A 24,841-nucleotide genomic window follows, 5' to 3' on the forward strand; every position below is an offset into this window, starting at 1 on the left:
CGAGCCAAAGGCAGAGGCTTAACCCACCAAGCCACCCAGGCACCCGAGAATGGCTAAAATTTAACAAGTCAGGAAATGACAGATGTTGGTGGCAAGGATGCAGAGAAAGGGGAAACCTCTTACACTGTTGGTGGGAATGCAAGCTGGTGCAGCCACTCTGTCAAACAGTAAGGAGGTTCCTCAGAAAGTTAAAAATAGAGCTACCCTACAACCCAACAGTTGCACTCTTGGGTATTTACCCCAAAGACATAAATGTAGTGATCCAAAGGGGCACCTGCAATCCAGTGTTAATAGCAGCAATGTCCACAATGCCAAACTATGGAAAGAGAGCAGAGGTCCATCGACAGATGAATGGATAAAGAAGAGGCGGTGAATATATAATGGAACATTACGCAGCCATCAAAAAAATAAAATCTTGCCATTTGTAATGATGTGGATGGAACTAAAGGGTATTATGCTAAGTGAAATAAGTCAATCAGAGGAAGAGAATTATCATATGATCTAACTAATATGTGGAATTTAAGAAAGAAGGCAGAGGCTCATAGGGGAAGAAAGGGGAAAAAAAAGGAAACAAGATGAAACCAGAGAGGGAAACAAACGATAAGAGACTCTTAATCTTAGATTAAACTGAGGGTTGATGGAGGGGAGAAGGGTGAGGGGTTGGGATAACTGGGTGATGGACATGGGGGGGGTATGTGTTGTGATGAGCACTGAGTGTTATATAAGACTGATGAATCACAGACCTGTACCCCTAAAGCAAATACTCTATTATATGTTAATTAATTGGATTTAAATTATAAAACTTAAAAAAATTAATATGAAGAATTAAGGAAGATCTAAATAAGTGAAAAACATCCCATGTTCAGGGATTGGAAGACCTAACATTATTAAGATGGTAATACTCCCCAAACTGATGTACAGATTCAACGCAAATCCTTATGAGAATCTCTGAGTTCATACAAATTGACAGGCTGATTCTCAAATTTATATGGAATTGCAAGGGACCTAGAATAGCCAAAACAATCTTGGAAAAGAATAAAGTAGGAGGACTCACACTTTCTGATTTCAAAACTTGCTGCAAAGTAACAGTATGAGAGGCAGTGTGGTACTGGCAAATGAATAGACACATAGATGAACAGAACAGAATCGAGAATCCAGAAGTAAACCTGAATATTTATGGTCAACTGATTTTTGGCAAGAATGTCAAGACTATTCCATGGAGAAAGAACGGTCTTTCCAACAAATGGAGCTGGAAAAATAGGACAGTCACTTGAGATAACCCTTACCTCACACCAAACATTAAAACTTACTCAAAAAGAATCAAAGGCATAAATGTAAAAAAAACACAGGGATAAGTTTTTATGACCCTGAATTTGGAAAGACTTTTAGATATAATAAACTGGACTTCACCGAAATTTAAAACTTTTATGCTTCAAACAAAACAATTAAGAAAGTAAAAGATGGGGCGCCTGGGTGGCTCAGTGGGTTAAGCTGCTGCCTTCGGCTCAGGTCATGATCTCAGGGTCCTGGGATCGAGTCCCACATCGGGCTCTCTGCTCAGCAGGCAGCCTGCTTCCTCCTCTCTCTGCCTGCCTCTCTGCCTACTTGTGATCTCTCTGTCAAATAAATAAATAAAATCTTTAAAAAAAAAAAAAAAGAAAGTAAAAGACAACACAGAACATGAAAAATACTTACAAATCATGTATCTTGCAAGGAACTTGTAACTAGGATATGTAATGAGCTCTTAAATTCAATAGTAAAAGACAACTCAATTAAAAATGGGGCATGGGGGGCACCTGGGTGGCTCAGTGGGTTAGGCTTCTGCCTTCAGCTCAGGTCATGATCTCAGGGATCAAGCCCCGCATCGGGCCTCTCTGCTTGGCGGGGAACCTGCTTCTCTCTCTCTCTGCCTGCCTCTCTGCCTACTTGTGATCTCTCTCTCTCTCTCAAATAAATAAATAAAGTCTTAAAAAAAAAAAATGGGGCAGGGGCTCCTGGCTAGCTCAATCAGTAGAGCATGTAATTTTTGGTCTTGCAGTCATGATTCTGGGTCCCACACTGGATGGAGAGTATACTTTTGAAGATTTTATTTATTTATTTGACAGACAGAGATCACAAGTAGGCAGAGAGGCAGGCACGGGGGTGGGGGGAAGCAGGCTCCCCACTGAACAAAGAGCCCGACATGGGGCTCGATCCCAGGACCCTGAGATCAGGATCTGAGCCGAAGGCAGAGGCTTTCACCCACTGAGCCACCCAGGCACTCCGAGAGTTTACTTTTTAAAATATTAATTAATTAACTAATTAATTAATTAAATGGAGCAAAGTAGCTAAAAGACATTTCTCCAAAGAAGACATACAATTAGTCAACAAGCACATGAAAAGAAGCTCAATGTCAATTATACCTCAAAAAAGTTGGAAGAGAAACAAAGAAAGCAAGAAAAAAATAAAGAAAAAATGCCTGACATCTTAAGTCATCAGGGAAATGCAAATCAAGAACCACAATGAGATGCCACTTCATACACACTAGGATGGCTGGCATTAAAAAGTCAGATTGATAATAACAAGTGTTGGAGAGAGCATGATGAAATTGGAACCCTTACACAGTTATGGTAGGAATGTAAAATTCCAGCCAATTTAGAAAAATTTGACAGTTCCTAAATGAATATACATAGAGCACAGAGTTACCATATAACCTAACAATTTCACTCCTAGGTATATACCCCAAAGAAATGAAAACCTATGTTCACATAGAAACCTTTATTCAATTTATAGCAGCATTATTCTTTTTTTTTTTTTAAAGATTTTATTTATTTATTTGACAGAGAGAGATCACAAGCAGGCAGAGAGGCAGGCAGAGAGAGAGGAGGAAGCAGGCTCCCTGCTGAGCAGAGAGCCCGATGTGGGGCTCGATCCCAGGACCCTGGGATCATGACCTGAGCCGAAGGCAGCAGCTTAACCCACTGAGCCACCCAGGCACCCCTAGCAGCATTATTCTTAATAGCCAAAAAGTAACAACAGTCTAAATGTTCAATGGATAAATGGATAAATAAAATGTTGTTTATCTGTACCACCAGAATATTATTTAGCCATAAGAAGGAATGAAGTATTGATATCCGCCACTTTAACATGTGTCAACTTTGAAAACATTACGCAAAATAAAAAAAGGCAGTCACAAAAGACCATATACCACACAATCCCATTCATATAAGAAAGTCCTTAATAGGGAAATCCACAGAGACAAAAGGTAAATTACTGGTTACTCAGAGGTGAAATGGGGGGATGGGGAACCGAAAAGGAGGATAAGGGAATAGTAGCTAAAAGATATGGGATTTCTTCCTGAGGTGACGAAAATGTTCTAAAACGGACTGTGGTAATAACTGGTCCACTGGTTGTTAAATAGTGAATTTAAATGGTGAACTGCATGGCATTTGAATTATATCTCAAGCTATTCAAAACATAAATGGAAACATTAAGAAAAAGTTTAAAAGATTAACTACTCTTATACTAAAGTAAATAAATTAAAAATGGAATTGCAAGGTATTAAGAAAAAAATGCAACCGGAAGCCTATAACCTACAGAACACAACTAAAGCAGTATTCAGAAGAAATCTTTTTTTATATATTTTTTAAAGATTTATTTGAGAGAGAATGAGAGAGTGAGAGAGCATGAGCAGGGGACTCTGGGATCACAACCCAAGCAGAAGGCAGATGCTTAACTAACTGTGCCAACCAAATGCCCCTAGAAGAAATCTTATAATTTAAACACATAGAAAGAATAAAAAGAACATTAAGCATCCAACATGAGAAGACAGAAAAACAGTCACAAAATAAATCAAAGAAAAGCTAAACAAATCATTAAAACAATGAAAGAAAAAATAATAAATAAGAAAGCAGAGAAAACAGTAAAACTAATTTTTTAAAAATCCAAGAGCTGGTTCAAAAATCCAAAGACCAAGGAAAATAACCCAGGAAGTTTTTGTTTTGTTTTGTTTTTAAGATCTTATTTATTTATTTATTTGACAGAGAGAGACACAGTGAGAAAGGGAACACAAGCAGGGGGAGGGGGAACACAAGCAGGAGGAGGGAGAAGCAGGCTTCCTGCCAAGCAGGGAGCCTGATGTGGGGCTCCATCCAAGGACCCTGGGATCATAACCTGAGTCAAAGGCAGACACTTAATGACTGAGCCACCCAGGTCCCCCAAGGAATGTTTTTAATCATTAAAGAATATCTTGCTCAACTGCACACAAAATAATTTTGAAAACCTGGATAAAATGGATTATTTTCTAAGATGATGTAAGTTATCAAAGCTTCTCCCAAAATATACATTGTAAGCAAATTATCACAAAAGTAGACATAATGGTCAAAGAGATCCTCTTCCCCCAAACACTCAAGGTCAAAAGATTTCACAGGCAATTTAATCAAACCTTCAACGTCAATGCCATTTAGCCAGAGAAAGAAAGAAAACAAACAAAAACAAAGAGAATTTTGAAATAATTTTTGTGAAAGTGGCATAACCGAACAAAGATAAAACACAAAAAACTACAAAGCAATTTAGCTTATGAGGAGCGATACAAAATTTCTAAATAAAGTTTAGCAAATAGAACCCAGCAGCACATTTAAAATAATAATACACGGTGACCAAGCGAGCTGATTCAGGAATGCAAGGATGGTGTAGTAAATCTATTGTATAGTTCATCACAATAGTAGATCAAAAGATTAAAATTACATAATTTTCAAAGAAGCTGAAACAGCTTTTTACAAACTTTACTTCCATATTTTTTTTTTTTAAAGATTTCTTTATTTCGAAGATAGTATAAGCAGGATGGAGAAAGGGAAATAATCTTAGGCAGACTCCCCGCTAAGAGTGGAGCGGTATATAAGGCTCAATCTCATGACCCTGAGATTAGGACCTCAGGTGAAACCAAGAGTCAGACACTCAACTGACTGTGCCACTCAGGCATCCAAAAATTTACTTCCATATTAAGAAATCTTAATAAAATGGCAACTGTGGAATACATAACATGATAAAATAGGTACACTTTAATCTAAAGTCAGATCTAACCTTAACAGGAAAGCAAAAAAAGAAATCACACTGAAGTCAGGAATAAGAGAAAGAGCCTCTACTGTCTTACTGTTTAATGAAAGTACTAACCAAATTAATTTGCAAAAGAAAGAAGTATAAAAATTGGAAAGGAGTAGATAAAATTATCTTTATTTGGTAATAATGTGATCATTTAACTGCAAAGCCCTAGAAAAACAACTGGAAAACTATTATAGATAGTATTAGAATTCTAAAGGTGGCTAGGCACAACAAGATAAAAGATAATAAAAGTAGAAACTCCATTTACAATAGCAACAAAAAAGATAAAAAGCCAAGGGCTAAATATAACAAGAAATGTGGAAGGTCTTTATGAAAAAACTTTAAGACGTTATTGAGAGATGCAAAAGAAGACTTAAACAACAAGAAATGAATATATCCCCTGTTCTTGAACAGAAGTTTGAACCTCAAAAAGACATCAAGTATCTCTAAATCAATCTGTAAATATAACACTCTACCAATAAGAACAACAACAGAATGGGGGAGAAGAGCTAAACAAGCAAAAGTATCCAGGAGAACTTTGGAACTAGAGTAGAGAAGACTATACTCAAAGAATGAGGTCATTAAGGTACAAACAGGTGAACTAATCAATGGAACAGAATAAAAGTGCCAGTAAGAACCCCAAATCATATGTAGGAACTAAGTGTACCTACAGACAGTATTTCAATACTGTGATAACTCCATAGCCACTTGGAAAAATAAAAGATTCGTACCTTAATACTTTAGATAATTTATATTTTGTATAGATAAGTACATTTAACTTAAAATCATAAAAGTACCAAGAAAAAACACAAGACTTTTCATTTTAATCAGAAATAATAGTTAAAACAGTGGAGGCCTTTCTTATGATACAAAAAGTTAAAATCCAACGAAGGATTGATAATTATAACTATGAACAATTTTTAAATTTCTGCTGAAAAAATATATCAGAAACAAAGTAAAAGCTAAATGACAAACTGTAAAAAATATCTGCAACACATTTCAAAGACAACTAATTTCCTTAAAATACAGTTTCTATAAAAAATATTCAACATCCCAACAGAAAAATGAACAACAACAAAAAAATGGGTGAATAAAAAATATAAGTAAATGTTACAATAAAGTTCACAAATACCGTTCTTATATCTATTGAAAAGATGAAGAAAAATACACCTACTAGTTGGCAATTTTAAAAAAGTTTGATAACCCACTCTATTACCAAGGGTGTGGAGGGTCAGCACCCAACACCAACAGTGAAACACAAACTGCTACAACCTCTATGGAAGGCAATTTGACAGTATCTATCAAAATTTCAATAGTACATAGCTTTTGACCCAGTAATTGCACTTCTAGGAATTTATTCTAGATAGACTTACTCATGCATAAAAACGTACAGAGGGATATTCATTGTATCATCATTTACGTTAGCAAGACTGAAACCATTTTAAATGCCCCTCCAAACAAAGAAATGCTGTTTCTACACACATACACACACACAAACACACACACACACACACACACACACACACACACGAAATTTCTCATTGGTTGCTTATAGGGAAAAGCCAATTATCTGGGGTCAAATGTAGAAGGAAAACTTGCCTTGTATCACACATTCTTTAGCACCATTTGGATTTCATGTCATGAACATATATCACATTTCACATTTTTAAATTAGGATTTCAATGCTATTTTTGCCCAGCTTTACCAGTTGTTACATTTTTCCTTTGTCAGTTTTTCAGTTTTCATTAGCAGCAATGTTAACTGTTATCCCAAGTAAAACATTGTATTTAACCAAATTCACGCAGTGAAATTACAATAGTAACTTTTGTTCTATTATCCCCAGGATCTTTTTGGCCCTGAGCTCTGCCTCTCCATACTTACTGTATAAAAATGTTCCCTGTTCTATACTGAGCATATACAGATTATGAGTTAGAAATCCAGGACCAACAAGCTATGAATTTCTTGGTCTAGGGGGCAAACACATAACCACTACTGCATTTTAGGAGACAGCAAAAAAGATAAGAAGCAAGGTTTCACAACAAGATTTCACAAAATATCATTTGTGTTCTCACCATGAATGCAGAGTCTAATCTATTTTTATGTGTAAGAATTTGATTTTATCCATTTGTCCAGAGTCAATGGGGCTGTAGAGGATTGAACCCACTAATCAATCAAATTCACAAGAAACTAATTGCTTACATATAATGCCAATGCACTCATTTAGAATTTGAGAATATATGTATGTACATATACACATATATTCTCAAATTCTAAATGAGTGCATTGTGTGTATATGTACACATGTACATATACACACATAATTAGTGTGTGTATCAGGAGTATCAAACCCTGCACCTCAAGGAATCTTGCATAAATGGTTAAGTATACCCAAAGAAAACCACATGGCCCTATGAGTGTGTATAGGGAGAAGAGAATAAATCAGGGAAGGTCCAAGAAGGCTTTCCTGAGAACACAGTGTGACTGAGCTAAGTTCCAATGGAAGAGAAGCTTAAAAAAACAAAAACAAAAACAAAAAACAAAAAAAGAGAATGAGGAGTAAGAGAGTTCTTGTATGATGGGATAGCATGTGAAATGGCCCTGTGGCAGAAGGAAGCATGATAAGTGTAATGAAACAGAAAACGATCAAAGAGCAAACCATGTGATGCAGAATTAACTCGAGAATTAGACAGACAATACAGTACCTTTTAGGTGGTGTTTAAGATTTCTGCCTACCCTAAAAGCAACTAAGAGCTAGTAAAGGGTTGTAAGCAGAGTTTAGAACAGATCTGTGCTTGCAAAAGATGAACCGGCTGTATGCACTGGAGGGCGAGAGTAGAATCAGGAAGACTGCTTAGAAAGCTACTGCAGGGGAAAACTAAAGAAAAAAAAGAAAGCTACTGCAGGAGACCTAAGTGAGGGATGATGGCAGACTGGACTTGAGTTACAGTAGAACTAAAATAAACAGAACTGGGTGGTTAATCACACCTGAAATGCAAGGGAGAAGAAAATTTAAGGAAGAGGCCCAAGGTTGCCTGACTGCATGGATAAAGATGCTATCACTGAAGGAGAGATAACACTCAGCAGGAAGATCGGGTTATTTTGTTTTGTTTCAACTGGGTAGTCAGTGTGCAAAAAGTAAGGAAGTGTTCTGGACGCGTAGTATCTGGAAGTCTTGGTAGAGAAGGATGAAAAAAGGAAAATGGGATTAGAGTTCACTGGAGAGAGAAAGTTAGCTACAAAAACTTAAAAAAGAAAAAAAAAATTTAACCTCAGGGTCAGCCATAAAATGGGCCTAGATATTTCTAACCCTAGCCATCACCTAAAATCTTTTTAAACACTTCAATATACAACCTTTCATTCCGGGGGAGCAAGGGGGAGAGAGACTTAAAATGTCATGCTAGGGAAAATAATGAATTGGTGTTAAAGAATTCCAAATATATTGAGATATCAGATGTTCCTGATTCTGATAGTGAATAAATGGCAGAGGCCGCCTATTTGGTAAGGAAGACTGAAGCGCCAATCAAGGAGAAAAGAAAGTAAAAAGAAAAAGCTGATCACCCCATCACATGAATTTTCACACCTTAAACACGTTTATCTTTACCTCTGGACAAATGGCTGTTCTTGGCCTTGTGTGCTAAGGAAATGCAGAAATAGCTCCACACCTAAGCCCCATTATCAGAAATCATGGCTTCCACTGCCATCAGGTGGTGGCAGTGAGGAAGTGCAGCAACCAGGTTCTTGGAGCCTGGGAATGCCTATACCCAGCCCATGATATAATCAATAGATCAAAGACCTAAATATAAGTAGAAGTAGAGGGCAAACTGATAACAGTCTTTGGTAAGAGATTTATCTTCAAATCTGCCAATATACAAAAATATAGGTTTTTACTATCCATTTGGGGTAAGAAAAAAGATTTCTCCTTTTTTCCCTCTTTTTAAAGATCACATATTTAGCAATTCCAGAATACCCAGTTTGATACTATCACGACTCAAACCCAACTCCTAGTATATTATATATTTGACTATTTAAAACTGCTTAATTGTTCATTTTAATGGCACACAGAAATGGTTAATGTGCATTTCTAACACATCAATAACTTCATCGCAAACAATTGACTGTCTCATTCAATGTGCAAAATTCCCTTTGTTATCTTCAAATTAATCAAATAATTTTTGACTACTTGGAAGTACAGTCATGTTAGTAAAAGGAATTCAAAAACCATCATGTTCTCAAAACTCATTGGTTAAACAAATACATCCCTGATAAAATCAACTTCAACATTATTCACAAACAATATGGTGAATGATTAACACATCATTCCTGACAGTTCTCTTCAAGATAGAAATAAGCTTGCCCAACATAATATTTGATATTCTGGGAAGTATTTACTTCCCTATCTCCCCCCTACTATACTTAACTTACAAATGTTATCTTTTTTTAAATTGTCTGCACACACACACATACATACATCGATTTGATTTGTCTTTTTTTTTTAAGGCATCTGAACTCAAGGATAGGAAATTGTAGGCCAAAACGTAAAATAATCACATTGGGCGCATTTTTCCAATTCTCAATCAGCTGTTTTCATACAGTAAAGGCAGCATGATTTTGTCACTAAGTATATTCTTGATCTTCATTTTCTCCCCCCTTAAAATCCAGATTCTGCTCTGGATATTCCAAAATATTAATAATTTAACTAGTTTTTCCAAATTCTCTTGGCTCCGTTTCCCAGCCACATCCCAACCCCCCCCCCCCGTCCCCCCTACCCCACCCCGCGCCTTTTCTCCTCCTCCTTTCTTGTCTCAGAATGCCTAACTCTTACACACTCGAAGTGGTTTTTACAAAAGCACCCTTTGGAATGCTCTTCCCTCTTCTCTCCTCAATCTAGCACCCCTTTAAAAATAATTTCTCACAGCTAGACGCCAATGTCTTTCTTTTACAAGATCAAACTGCGGAAGAGGACGAGCCTGGGAACAGAATAGGCGAAACATTTGGGAATGTCAATGAAACAGCGGCCTCTCCTTTGAAAAGAGAACACAACTCTCAGCACAGAGCTTTCAACAGAGCAAAAATACTTCTTTTCGCTGTGTTCCTGCTCCCTCCCTGACCTCAGAGATACCCTTCCTTTTCTCTATGCCCCAATCCCTCTGCTATGCGTGGGCCTGCCTTTCCTCCTCCCAAGGAAAAGAAAGCCAGGGAGAAAAGAAAAGGTAGCAGTCGCCTTCCCACCGCGCCCGCAACCTGTCAGGACCCTGTCCCACGACTCACCTGGCAGGTGCGGCCGCCCGGAGAGTTGCACGAAGCGGTTGAGCTGGCCAGTCCCCCGACCCCCACTGCCCCCACTGCCCCCGCCGGCCCCGCTACCTCCGCCGCCGCCGCCACTGCCAGCGGCACCTCCTCCCCGCCGGCGGTTCCTGTCCCAGCCCTGGGCGGCCGACATGACCCGCTAACGATTGCCGCAGCCGGGTCCCAGCAGCCCCTGGCCCGGCGACACTAGCCGAGCCTCCTTCCTGGGCTCCTCGAGAGACCCGGGAGACAGGGGAAGGGGGAGCGCCCTGTTCTCACCAGTGACCAATGACGGGCTTACTTGGTGACAGGCAGCCAATGGGCAGTCGTCTTCTTGGTAGGTGAAGGGAGGCGGGGAGAGACGTGGTAACCATAGCTATGGCTAAAAAAAAAAAAAAAAAAAAAAGCGGGGGGTGAGAGAAAGGCAGAAGCAGCCACTCCACACACGCATCAACCGCGAGGAGCAGGCCCGCGTCGCGGCGACTCCTGCGGGATCAGGAGGGCCAATCGAAGGCCGAGTGAGAGAGGCCGCTCCCGCAGAAAGAGTCCCCGCGACAGCCGGTCCTCCAAGCACGGTTAGGGTTCAGGAACTCTTTCCACAAACACCGAAATCAGAAATAGGATTTGCACATAATACACATATTTGGGGGCAATACAGTGTTCCGCCGGCTTTGCAGACTGAGATCCCTTTCCCTGACGGTTGACATACACAAAGGGCTCTGTTGGTGGGGGGAAAAAAAAAAAAAAAACAAGAGGCGGAGTCGAAGCTTAAATATAAGAGTGAGGTATTCCTGGATTTATCTTGTCTTTGAGTTGACTGGCCGAGCTCCTCCCTAATGACATACAAGCCACCTCCGAAGCAAACAATTTTAAACCTGGTTAATAAACATGAAAAATGTTCAAGCTCACCAGTAGTCAAGAGTAATACTAATGAAGACCCCAATGAGAAACCATTTCTGGCTTATTACGTTAGTAAAGATTTTCAAAATAACACCCAGCAGTGAGAAGACTGCCAAGAAAAAGGTACTTTCAAAAATGACTGGTGGCTATATGAAAATGTTTTGTTCAAATACTTTTTTGCTTGTAGAAAATGTGAACCACCTTTAACACAGAAACAGGTACGAAAGTTCAAGGAATGCAGATATGCAGATACACTATTCCGAAATTAAACAGAAAACTTGGCTTTGAAATTACTGGGCGCAGTGCTAAGCAGGAAAATACAGATAGTTTACAGATGTTTATCAATGATAAGGGAAAAGCGGTTGTATTCTTCAAGGAAACCAAAACTTTTCAAGGTTCTTAGATATGGTGGCCTTCCTTTCTTTCTTTCTTTAATGTAAACCTTTATATAGGAGAACCTTAAGTGATGCAAGGAAAAAAAAGAAAATCTGCTGTAGCTGAGGATGCATGTGCTTTTGGTCAGATTTCATGTCTCCACTAGCCCGGCCTCCTTATTTTCCTACTTGCAGGCCCTCCCTGCAGGTATTTTACCCGGTAAGCACTATCACACACTGCTTATGAAAATGTTTGAGACCTGGGCGGGAGGGAAAGTTGGTGGCTCTAAAATATGAAAGTCAAAAAACAGTAAGTGCTAATCTTTCTAAAGAAACTGTACCACTGAGTAAACCAAATACTAGGTGAAGGAAATTTTATTTTTACAGGAGTATTCCAAGTAATAAATAAAGAATGATACAATATCATCATTTTGCAACCCCTAATAAATGTATCAACCCATTGAACATCCACTGCTAGCATCACAAAATGAAAGATGACAAATATGTGCCTCTAGAACATAACTGTGAAGTAGTCTTGTCAAAAAAAATTGAACCCGAATCTCATCAGATATCTATATCTAACTACGAATTTATAGGAAATACAGAGGACAGAGGAATATTTAAAAAATACTTCAGTGATGCAAGCCGCAAAATCCAGACTATGGAATTTCTACAGGATAAACAAATTTCTTCAACAAATAATTGCAAAGGAAAAAGAGATATTTGGAAGGAAAAATCTATCGGATAAAAAGAGACTTGTGATGGTGCTATAACTTCATGAATATACTAAAAATCATTGAATAGTAATGGTTGCACAACTTTGTTATTAAAAACCACTGCATTGTACACTCAAAAAGGGTGAATTTTATGGTGGATTTTATGTGGATTGTATCTCAATTAAAAAATTTAAAATAATATGGGAAAGGAGAAATGAATGGGGAGCTAGATGGAACACATTTAACCCTAAGCTGAAGCTGGGTGATGAGAACATAAGAACGGTTCATTACACTGTCTACCTTTGTACATTTTTAAAAATTCTTCATAATAAAAAGGAAAAAGGGCACCTGGATGATGTAGTTGGTTGAGCGTTGGACTCTTGATTTGGGTTCAGGTCATGATCTCAGGATCGAGCCCTGATTCAGGCTCTGTGCTCAGCACGGTGTGTGCTTCTCCCTCTCCTTCTGCTCCTCCCCCCGCTCATACTCTCTTTCTCTCCAGTACATAAAGCAAATAAAATATTTTTTTTTAAGTCTACAAAATAAGATTAAATTAACCAATCAGCTGAAAACCATGTCATGTAGTTATATAGTATCTATAATACACCTATGATATGTATGTAATAAATCACTTTTAATTCTAGAAACAAAATGAGACTTTTGTTACTAACTAAATTTAAAATTATTAAATTATTTTAGAAACCTTTTGAACAGGTTACCACCAGAACTTTTTAATGTGGAATATAAGTACACTTTGATGGGTATTGACATTTGCTAAGGGGCCTTAATAATAGGGTGCAGTCACTTAGGTGACTCAGTCAGCTGAGCCTCTGGTTCTTGATTTCAGCTCAGGGTCATGAGATCCAGCCCTGCATTGGACTCCACACTCAGCGGGGAGTCTGCTCAAGATTCTATCTCTCCAGGTCTCTCTGCCCCTCCCACCCCACTCCCTCTTTCTGTCAAATAAACAAATAAATCTTGGGGCGCCTGGGTGGCTCAGTGGGTTAAAGCCTCTGCCTTCAGCTCAGGTCATGATCCCAGGATCCTGGAATCGAGCCCCATGTCGGGCTCTCTGCTCTGCAGGGAGCCTGCTTCCTCCACTCTCTCTCTCTCTGCCTGCCTCTCTGCCTGCTTGTGGTTTCTCTCTCTGTCAAATAAATAAAATCTTTAAAAAAAAAAAAATAATAAATCTTTATTTTTTTAAAAGATTTTTATTTATTTATTTGACAGAAGGAGCAAGCACAGAAGCAGGGGGAGCTGCAGGCAGAGGGAGAGGGAGAAGCAGGCTCCTGCTGAGCAGGGAGCCCAAATGAGGGGTTTGATCCCAAGACCCCTGGTGACTGACGCTTAACTGACGGAACCACCCTGGTGCCCCTAAATAAATCTTTAACAATAAGTAAATAATTAAGTGTGTGCAGGCTCAGCTGGCTGTGCACAGTCATAGAGCATGTGACTCCTGATCTTGGAGGTGTGAGTTGGAGCCTCACACTGGATGTAGTGATTACTTTTTTTTTTTTTTTTTTTTTTTTTTAATTAACATAGGGACTCCTGGGTGGCTCAGTTGGTTAAGCAGCTGCCTTCGGCTCAGGTCATGATCCCAGCATTCTCGGATCGAGTCCCACATCAGGCTCCTTGCTCGGCAGGGAGCCTGCTTCTCCCTCTGCCTCTGTCTGCCATTCTGTCTGCCTTTGCTCGCTCTCTCTCCCTCTCTCTCCCTCTCTCTCTCACAAATAAATACATCTTTAAAAATAAATAACAAATAAGTGTGCACAGACAATATGTACGTGCTAACGTAACATAATATGAAGTACCTGATACCACCTTTCAAGTCATCATACCAAAAACGTTCACTGGAATCTAATCAAGATTTAAGCTCCAACGTCCTGTTTACAGGAACTTTCAGGGCACAAAGGAACAGTCACATGACATGTAAAACAATCAAACAAATCCAGGGAGACAAACTTTGCCACACCTAGCCTGATTTCATCAATAAGTCAATGTCATGAAAAACAAAATGGAATAACACAAAAACACAATGGGCAGGTGATGACCCCTAAGAAAATAGTAGAGGTCGGCAAAGATGAAAAGGGACAAGCAGGAGTATGTGTATGCTGACAAGTACAATCATCAGTGAAGTATTCTTGCCAAAAAAATGAATCCAAATAAAGTCAAACCTGTAGCTCTATCAGTTTACAGGAAATACAAGAGACAGAGAATATGTTAAATAGTATCTTGGGGATGTAATCTGCAAACTCTAGAATGTGGATAACTCTATAGAACAAATAGTCTATTTTCTTCAACCTGATTTTTCAAGAAGAGGGAAAAGGAACCCACAGATTAATAGAGTTTCAAGAAATATATCAAGGAGGGGTGCCTGGGTGGCTCAGTGGGTTAAAGCCTCTGCCTGCCTGGGTATGATCCCAGCGTCCTGGGATAGAGCACCTTATAGGGCTCTCTGCTCAGCAGGGAGCCTGCTTCCTCCTCTCTGTCTGCCTGCCTCTCTGCTTACTCGTGATCTCTGTCTGTCAAATGAATAAATAAAATCTTTAAAAAAAAAAAAAAAGGAAAGAAAGAAATATATCAACGAAAAGCAGGGTGTGGGCCTTGTTTGCATTTTGGTTAGAATAAGCCAACAATTTTTTAATGGGAAAATTTGATTGGATGTTGGATTATATTTGGGAATCATTATTAAGTTTTTAAGGTATTATGGATGGATGGATGGATTTTTTTAATGCATAGTTAAAATATGGTTTTTAAAAGCCACCTTTTAGAGAAAAGTTACTGAAATATTTATAGGCAAAAGACTATAATGTCTATGCTTTGCTTCAAAATCATCCAGGCAGAGAGGCATGGGAGACACCATGAGAATGTAGATGGAGGCCTGGAGTTCATGCTTCATGTAGATGGGTGATGAGAATTGGAGTTCATGGCACTATTCTCTTTTTTTGCGTATATTTTAATTTTTCCCTCATAACAGGGTTTTTCAAAATGTTCTCAAAAGAACAGAGCTAAATTAAAGGGGACTTATAGCAAAATGTATGGGATCCTTCTGAACAAATCAACCTTAAAAGACAATTTGGGGACAACTGGGAAAATTTTGAAATTTGGAACGATCACTGGAGGATATTGGGGAAGTAACATTATATCTGATAGGTACGATAATGATATCAAGATTTTTAAAAATCTGTTTTTTAAATTATGCCTAATTAAATATTTAAGGACTGACTATCTTAACACCTCCAGATGGCGGGACCATCTCTACCCTCCTTGAGGCTTGCTCATGAAAATAGCCTCATAAGCAGTTAGAGCTTTCAGTTCACCCTAACTTGGAAAACAGGTCAGTTGGAATTAGCAAGAAGTCTGCATTGACAATATTTTCCAGGAAACTGTTTTATAAATGGTGAACACAAACAATGATTCAAATAAATTTCCAGGATTGTTTTCCAGCAGAACTTCTATAATTACAACACTGGATGCAGTTAGAGAGCAGAGGATTGGGAAGGGGTAAAAAGTACATACTACGTTAGGAAATCTAGGAGTATTTATCTTACTGACATCTTAAACTCAGCCCTGTGTAACCCGGTGCGTCTGAACCCTGACTGCACACTGGACTCGCCTGAGGCTGTTGCAGAAAACACTGATGATCCGTTTCCACACAGGCCATTTGGATCAGAATCCCTGGAGCACAGGCACTTGGCCATATTTTAACGTTCCCTGAGTTATTCTAATTTACAGCCAGGTGGAGAACACAAGTGTAGTCCTCTGTTCCTCACCCAATTTTATCACATGCAAAATGGCAGTAGTATCTTCCTTTTTTTAAAAAAGATTTTATTTATTTATTTGACAGACAGAGATCACAAATAGGCAGAGAGGCAGGCAGAGAGAGAGAGGAGGAAGCAGGCTCCCTGCTGAGCAGAGAGCCCGATGTGGGGCTCGATCCCAGGACCCTGGGATCATGACCTGAGCTAAAGGCAGAAGCTTTAACCCACTGAGCCACCCAAGTGCCCCGGTATCTTCCTTTTTAACCACGTGTGAGTTATCATGGGAGACCAATAAAACTGTATATGTGAAAGTACATGGAAGGCTGGCTCAGTCAGTGGAGCATGTGACTCCTGATCTTGTTGTCCTGAGTTCGAGCCCCATGTGTGGTGTGGAGCCTACCTAAAAAAAAAAAAATTAAGTACATGGAAAAGTATAATGTTTTATGTAAATGTAATATCATATTCTCACATTAGCAATCAATGTATAATAATCCTTTAAAAAGGTTTACTTCTTGGACTGTTCATTAGTTTGTTGCAGTTTAAATATGACCCAGAATCATATAAATCATATAAATTTCTTGGTGAATAGTCAAAGGTGACTAACTGCTTGTCATTAGCCCAGATCAAATCAGCATTGATATTCAGAAGCCCAAACTAATTAGTCCTTAGTTTACTTAATTACAAAAATTACAAGCATCTATACATATAAGCATTACACACGTAAGCATTACACATACAGCTGTCATAGAAACACAATAAATAAAATATAGCTAAGGTTAAGTTTGGCTGCCCAAGGAAAAGAAGGAAGAAGGCTCACATTTACTGACCAAACTTTATGAGCTAGGCATTTTTATGTATCTCATCTCAATTAACAGGAGGATTAACCTACCATAGTATTTTTATTTTTATTTTTTTAAAGATTTTATTTTATTTATTTATTTGACACAGAGAGAGAGATCACAAGTAGGCAGAGAGGCAGGCAGAGGGAGAGGAAGAAGCAGGTTCCCTGCTGAGTGGAGAGCACGATGCGGGATTCTATCCCAAACAGGCTCCATCCCAGGACCCTGGGATCATGACCTGAGCTGAAGGCAGAAGCTTTAACCCACCGAGCCACCCAGGCGCCCCCACCATAGTATTTTGAAAACATTAAGTCATGAAATCAGCTCAATGGAACATGACCAGTATTTCCTGGAAGAAGAATGAAAGTATAAGAGTGCAAGAGAAAAGGGGGTAAGGGGACAAAGGGATCCAGGAAGGTCTTGAAACACCTTGTCTCTAGGTATTCAAGTTGGAAAGGGCCTGCGCTGAAGCATTATACAAACGTTAATCTCCCCCTCTCAATGTTTAGGCAGGCATTTGATCAACATAAGCGTAGGTGACCAAAGTGGTTACCAAAGTTTTAGTTTCTCAGAAGTCCAATAACTCCAGCCCTAAGAAACTGATATGGAGTGGCGCCTGGGTGGCTCAGTCATTGGGCGTCTGCCTTCCACTTAGATCATGATCCCAGGGTCCCGGAATCGAGCCCCGCATGGGGCTCCCTGCTCGGTGGGAATCCTGCTTCTGCCTCTCCCACTCCTCCTGCTTGTGTTCCCTCTCTCGCTGTCTCTCTCTCTGTCAAATAAATAAATAAATCTCAAAAAAGAAAGAAAGAAAGAAAGAAAGAAAGAAAGAAAGAAAGAAAGAAAGAAAGAAAGAAAGAAAGAAATTGATATGGAAATTCTGAAGGCAACTCTTTGCCCCTACCCCATGCCCATTTAAACACACACACACACACACACACACACACTTCAAAGCTTCCATGTTTCTTTGTGTAGCTCTAAATATAAAAGCCTGAATTTGCCTTTGACATTTGGAGAAAAGACCTTGGGCTTTACAAATGTAAAACCAAGATTTCATTCTGGAATAGGGAAGGAGTTAAACAATTCTGCTTGAGGGGACACTAGAAAGGCAAACTTTGTTAAGGAGCTTAGACTGAATCCTAACGGAAGGAAGAATCCTTGAAGTCTTTAAGAAAAGAGGTGACATGATCAGATCAATCTTTTCAAAGATCATTCCAGTGAACTGGGTTGAGGATTTCTTTTTTTTTTTTTTTAAGATTTTATTTATTTATTTGAGAGAAAGAAAGAGAGCAGCACGCACATGCACACACACACACACACACTTAAGCAGTAGGGAGAGGCAGAGGGAAAAGAAAACTAAAGCCCAATCCCGGTACCCTGGGATCGCGACCTGAGCCAAAGGCAGACACTTAACTGACCAAGACCAACCAAGCCACCCAGGCACCCAGGGTTGAGGATTTCTTTGGGAGGCTATCCATGGCCATGGGTGAACCTGCTTACAGGCAGCAGCCTCAGGAAAAACACCTCTGCTCCCAGGTATCCTCTACCTGCCACACTAAAGATCTATCATGTCACATTATGCATATTTGAGAGGAGTATCACAAAAGATTGGAATTCTTGTTTAGGCTATGATTTAAATGTAATATTGTTCTGGCAGTAAACCACGTAGTCTTAGAATCATCAATTATAAAGATAATGCTCTTGGGGCACCTGGCTAGCTCAGTCAACTCTTGATCTTGGGGTCATGAGTTCAAGCCCCACATTGGATGTAACACGCAGGTTAAAAAGTACAAATAGGGGCACCTGGGTGGCTCAGTCAGTTAAGTATCTGTCTTTGGCTCAGGTCATGACCCCAGGGTCCTGGGATTGAGCCCCATATCAGACTCAGCCCCATATCAGCTCAGCAAGGAGTCTGCCCCTACCATCTGCCTGTCCCCCAGCTCATGCTCAATTCTCTCTCTCTCTCAAATAAATAAATAAACTCTTCAAAAAATAAAAGTACAAATAAATAAATAAACCTTTAAAAAAGCCCTTTATAACTGAAAGACTGAAACAGAATTAAAATTTATTGTTATTTAATAAGTTTATTTTACACTTGACATCAGGAAAATGACATTATGAGATGTAGTGATATATTACGTTAGTTCTTGCAAGCTAATAAGAAAAGGATAAGGGCTGCCATGACAGGTGAATATGAATTTGTGTGAAATGAAGGCTATGTGACATCACGGCAAGCAATGCAAAAGCCAGTTTCACAGTGGTTTTCATGTCCCAAGTCCAATAAAAAATTGAAGTTTCTAAAGAAAACTGAATAATGGTCAATCATTTTTATTTTTATTTATTTTGGCAGGGGTAGGGGCAGAGGGAGAGGGAGAGAGAGAGAATCTTCAGCAGACTCCACAGGGACTCGATCTCAGGATACTGAGATCATGACCTGAACTGAAATCCAATCAAGAGTTGGATACATAAGTGACTGAGCCACCCAGGCGTTGCCCCCCACCTTTCTTATGGTCATTCATTTTTAAAGTTATGTGACTGAATCATTTGAACGTTTATTTATTTCCTTTAATAATCTAATACAAAGTTCTGGGCTAAAACAAGACATTTTTTTCTAACATCTGCAATATTGAACTTGAAGTCCAGATATGATTTCCTGTTACCAATTCTAGCAATAATTGTTATTTGTACATTTGATTCAGATTTAAGGTGACACTAAGTTAATCATAAGGGAACAAAATACTTTTATGAAAATATTAAGAGATATCTCATTAAATTGACTTTAGGAGCACACTCTCTGGCAAAGATTTGTAAAGTATTAAGTCTGATTATCCCAAACAAGTAAACAAACCTTGAAACTATTAATATCATTTTGCATTTTTGGCGTGGTAAGCTTACATGTACAGGCACATTCTGTATGTGTTAATACTACTGAAAATAAATTACACTAGGAGATTAATTAAAGAACCCAAACTGGGCCATATTTTTTCTACTTTTCTCCAACATTGGTGATTGTAGCTTAGCAAATATCACTCATCAATGTGAACTGTTTTGAGTTTATGGTTATTTAATTTATAAGTTTATTCTGATTTTATCTTATAAGCACTAGAAGCAAAAGAAGATTATAAAGAATTTATGCATTGAAGTAACTTTTGATAAAAATAACATGTCATCATTGAGGAGGAGGTTTTTTCTGTGTAAAACAGGATGAACAAAATCAAAAGGTGGGACGAACATTAATCATTTTAAGAAATAGTGTTCTACCAAATGCTCAGTCTTGCTTAAAATAGATTCAGTTGGGTGTGTCACCCAAAGCCAGTAAAATCCTAATCAATATACTATCTCTAGAGTTGTGAGAAACAGATGCAAACCATACAGTTATGGTCTCAATACAAATGTGAGATATTGTCTACACAGAATAGATGCTTAAGAAGTGCTTCTACTTAGGTGGGAGATGGTGAAATAAGATAATAATACATAATGTTGTAACAGTCCCAAGATTGGCCCAATAGCCATGAGTAATGATTTTGAGTCTTTAAATCAAATTCTAGGGGCGCCGGGTGGCTCAATGGGTTAAGCCTCTGCCTTCGGCTGAGGTCATGATCTAAGGGTCCTGGAATCTAGCCCCGCATAAGGCTCTCTGCTCAGGGGAGCCTGCTTCCCCCACCCCCTGCCTGCCTCTCTGCCTACTTGTGATCTCTCTCTCTGTCAAATAAATAAATAAAAATCTTTAAATCAAATTCTAATTTCTAAAATGATGAGTACATCCTTACTGTATAATCTTCTGTACATAGAAGAACATATAGAAAAAGTGAAACTCCAGCATTCACTTGCCTCCCAATCTTACTCCCCAGCCCAAAAGACTGTTAATGGTTTGATGTCTGTTCATCCAGACCTTTTCCTGTGTATTTACAGATGTGTGCAGGTATTCCATTTTAGCTTGTTACATAGATGGGATTATACAGAGTGTATGCTACAGGTAGCTTTTGTTCTTCTTTACAATATATCTTGGACACATTATTTTTTTTAATTTTACTTACTTATTTGAGAGAGTGTGTGTGTGTACAAGCAGTGGGGAGGGACAGAGGGAGAAGGAGAAGCAGACCCTGGAATCATGACCTGAGCTGAAGGCAGACGCATACGACTGAGTCACCCAGGTGCCCCATTGCTACCCAGGCGCCCCATTGTTAAGATTTTTTAACAGGACTTTGTTTTTCTCTCTCTTTTTCTTAACCTGCTGCCATTCTTCTGTCCTTTGGTGGTCAACAGTAAGAATGAGGATCTCTTAGTCCCAAAGCAGTACATTATCTTTCAGGATATAAGTTTACAAACACAGCAACCAAATTAACAAAAATATTGATGGAAATGCTAAATTTCACTTAGGGGATTGTGAAAATAATGGTACTTTTTTCCCTATCTCTATTCGTTTCCTTGGTGTATTAGCTTGCTAGGATTGCCAAAATACCACATCTGGGGGAGCTTAAACAATAGAAATGTATTTCCTTACAGTCCTGGAGGCTAGAAGTCTGAGATTAAGATGTCATCAGGACTGGTTCTTTCTGCAAGTTCTGGGTGAGAATCTGTTCCAGGTCCCTTTCCGAGTTTCTGAGGGTTGCTCCCAGTCCTCAACTTCCAGCTGCATCACTCCAATCTTATCACATCATGCTCTCCCTGTGCATCTCTGTATCCAAATTTCCCTCTGTCTATAAGAACATCAGTCATAATGGATTTAGGGCCCACTCAAATCCAGTATGACCTCATCTTAATTATATCTGCAAAGACCTCATTTCCAAATTCATAGGTTCTAGGTAGACATAATGAGGGGGGACACTATTCAATCCAGTATACTATCTCAATTCACAGACTCCCTGGTTTAAGTAGAATCTGTACTAAGTCTGAAAGAGAGAAATGAAAAAAATAATAATAAAATAAAATGAGAGAAATAAAAAATGTTAATGGTTTTTGTGTGAAATTATGGATTTTTTCCTTCTTATCTCTATTGTCAGAATGTTCTAGAACATGATTTTATTACTTTTAGAATAAAAAATAAAGAAATAATAATATATTATTGACTTTAAGCATTGGCAACTTTTTAGGTAATAAAATTGCCTTTGAACTTGGCCTTGGATAATTTTATTGGCATAAAGGGAAAGGGACCTGGGGAGGTAAAAGGGGTGAGGCTCCTGGTTTATATACCTGTTAAGTTACAGATTAACCTGAAAAGTCTCTTTCAAGGAGAAACATACTGTCATGTTTAATTATTTTAGTGTAAAAAGAAAATGTACAAAGTCTCATAGACTTAAGGGATCCTTGGATAAATACAAACTCCAAATGCCATATAACAATGAAATTTAAAAACATCAGTGAAGATACCTCATTAAAAAGAGGTAGGGACCCCTTTATTTGTGTTCACTGAATTTTTGACAAGGATGTTAAGTACATTCAATGCAGAAATAGTCTTAACAAATGGTGCTTGGAAAACTGGATTTCCACAAGTTGGACTTCAACCTCAGACCTATATATAAAAATAAACCCCAAATGGATCACTGACCTAAATATAAGTTCGAAAACCACAACACTATTACAAGAAACAGAGATGAGTCTTCATGATCTTGGCTTTGGCAAGAGATTCTTAGATATGACACCAAAAACATAAGTAAAAAAAGATAAAACAGATAAATTAGATCTCATCAAAATTTAAAACATGTGCATCCAGGAAATTCATCAAGAAAGTAAAAAGAAGGGGTGCCTGGGTGGCTTCAGTCATTAAGCATCTGACTTCAGCTCAGGTCATGATCCCGGAGTCCTGGGATTAAGCCCCATGTTGGGCTGCCTGGTCAATAGGGAGTCTGCTTCTCCCTCTCCCTCTGCTCCTACCCCAACTTGTGCTCATTCTCTCTCTCTCTCACTCTCTCTCTCTCTCTCAAATAAACAAACTTTTTTTAAAAAGAAAGTAAAAAGACAACCTACAGAATTGGAGAAAATATTTGCAAAGCATGTATCTGAGGATATCATAAATATATTTTAATATATCATGAATATATAAAGAACTCCTAAACTCAACTAAAAGACAGCCCAGTTGAAAAATGGGCAAAGGATCTCAACAGAAACTTCTCCAAAGAATGGTTGATAAGCACATGAAAAGATCCTTGACAACACTATGATTAGGGAAATGCAAATAAAAAAACACATAAGATACCACTTCACATTCCTTAGGAGAGCTAAAATAAAAAAAGATGGACAATATGGGCAGCTGGGTGGCACTGTCAGTTAAGCCTCAACTCTTGATTTCAGCTCAGGTCATGACCTTAGGGTCATGAGATCCAGCCCCACATTGAGCCCCAAATCAGCTCCATGCTCAGTGGAAAGCCTGCTTGAGATTCTCTCTCTCTTTCTCTTTGCCCCTCCAACCTCCCCTGAGCAATCTCCTTCCCCTGCTCTCACATAAATAAATAAATAAACCTTTAAAAAAGGGCAGGGTGGGGGTAGATAGACAGGGGAGCCTGAGTGGCTCAGTAGATTAACCAACACCTTCAGCTCAGATCAGGATCTCAGGGTCCTGAGATCAAGCCCTGAGTCGGACTCCCCACTCAGCAGGGAATCTGCTTCTCCCTCTCCCTCTGCCCCTCCCCACTCCCAGCTCATGATCTCACTCTCAAATAAATAAAATCTTCTTTTAAAAAGGTAGACAATAATCAATGTTGACATAGATCAATGGAACAGAATAGAAAGCCCACAAATAGACCCTCAACTCTATGTTTAATCTTTGACAAAGCAGGAAAGAATGTCCAATGGAAAAAAGACAGTCTCTTCAACAAATGGTATTGGGAAAATTGGACACCCACATGCAGAAAAATGAAACTGGACCATTTTCTTAGGCCACTCACAAAAATAGACTTAAAATGAACAAAAGACCTCAATGTGAGACAGGAATCCATCAAAATCATTGAGGACAACATAGGCAGCAACCTCTTCAACCTCAGTCGCAGCCACTTCTTCCTAGAAACATCGCCAAAGGCAAGGGAAGCAAGGGCAAAAATGAACTATCAGGACTTCATCGAGAGCAAAAGCTTTTTGCACAGCAAAGGAAACTTAACAAAACCAAAAGACAACTGACAGAATGGGAGAAGATATTTGCAAATGACATATCAGATAAAGGGCTAGTATCCAAAATCTATAAAGAACTTATCAAACTCAACACCCAAAGAAAAAATAATCCAACCAAGAAATGGCCAGAGGACATGAACAGACAATTCTACAAAGAAGACATCCAGATGGCCAACACATGGCCATGAATAGGATACATAAAAAAGTGCTCCACATCACTCAGCATCAGGGAAATACAAATCAAAACCACAATGAGATACCACCCCCACACCAGTCAGAACAGCTAAAATTAACAAGTCAGGAAACAACAGATGCTGGCGAGGATGCGGAGAAAGGGGAACCCTCCCACACTGTTGGTGGGAATGCAAGCTGGTGCAACCACTCTGGAAAACAGTATGGAGGTTCCTCAAGTTGAAAATAGAGCTACCCTACGACTCAGCAATCGCACTACTGGGTATTTACCCTAAAGATACAAATGTAGTGATCCAAAGGGGCACGTGCACCCGAATATTTATAGCAGCAATGTCCACAATAGCCAAGCTATGGAAAGAACTTAGATGTCCATCAACAGATGAATAGATAAAGAAGATGTGGTATTTATTTATAGGAATACTATGCAGCCATCAAAAGAAATGAAATCTTGCCATTTGCAATGCCGTGGATGGAACTAGAGGGTATTATGCTGAGTGAAATAAGTCAACTAGAGAAAGACAATTATCATAGGATCTCCCTGATACGAGGAATTTGAGAGGCAAAGTGGGGGGTTTGTGGGGTACGGAAGG

At 38.9% G+C, this 24,841-nt stretch overlaps 1 protein-coding gene across 2 annotated transcripts in view; it reads right to left on the reverse strand.

Annotated features, from left to right (window-relative positions):
• Positions 1-10,646, reverse strand: part of KLHDC10 (kelch domain containing 10) — a 61,468-nt gene extending 50,822 nt beyond the window's left edge. Inside the window, exon 1 of one of the 2 annotated variants that reach the window (XM_032304321.1) lies at positions 10,348-10,646. In XM_032304321.1, coding sequence (XP_032160212.1) covers positions 10,348-10,519 — 172 coding nt within the window. In that variant the 5' untranslated portion in view covers positions 10,520-10,646. The remainder of the gene's footprint in view (positions 1-10,347) is intronic. The other variant, XM_032304322.1, reaches the window with a different exon arrangement.
• Between the last annotated feature and the right edge of the window lie 14,195 nt (positions 10,647-24,841).

This window comes from Mustela erminea, chromosome 11 (genome assembly GCF_009829155.1).
Source record: "Mustela erminea isolate mMusErm1 chromosome 11, mMusErm1.Pri, whole genome shotgun sequence".
Lineage (NCBI taxonomy): Eukaryota > Metazoa > Chordata > Mammalia > Carnivora > Mustelidae > Mustela > Mustela erminea.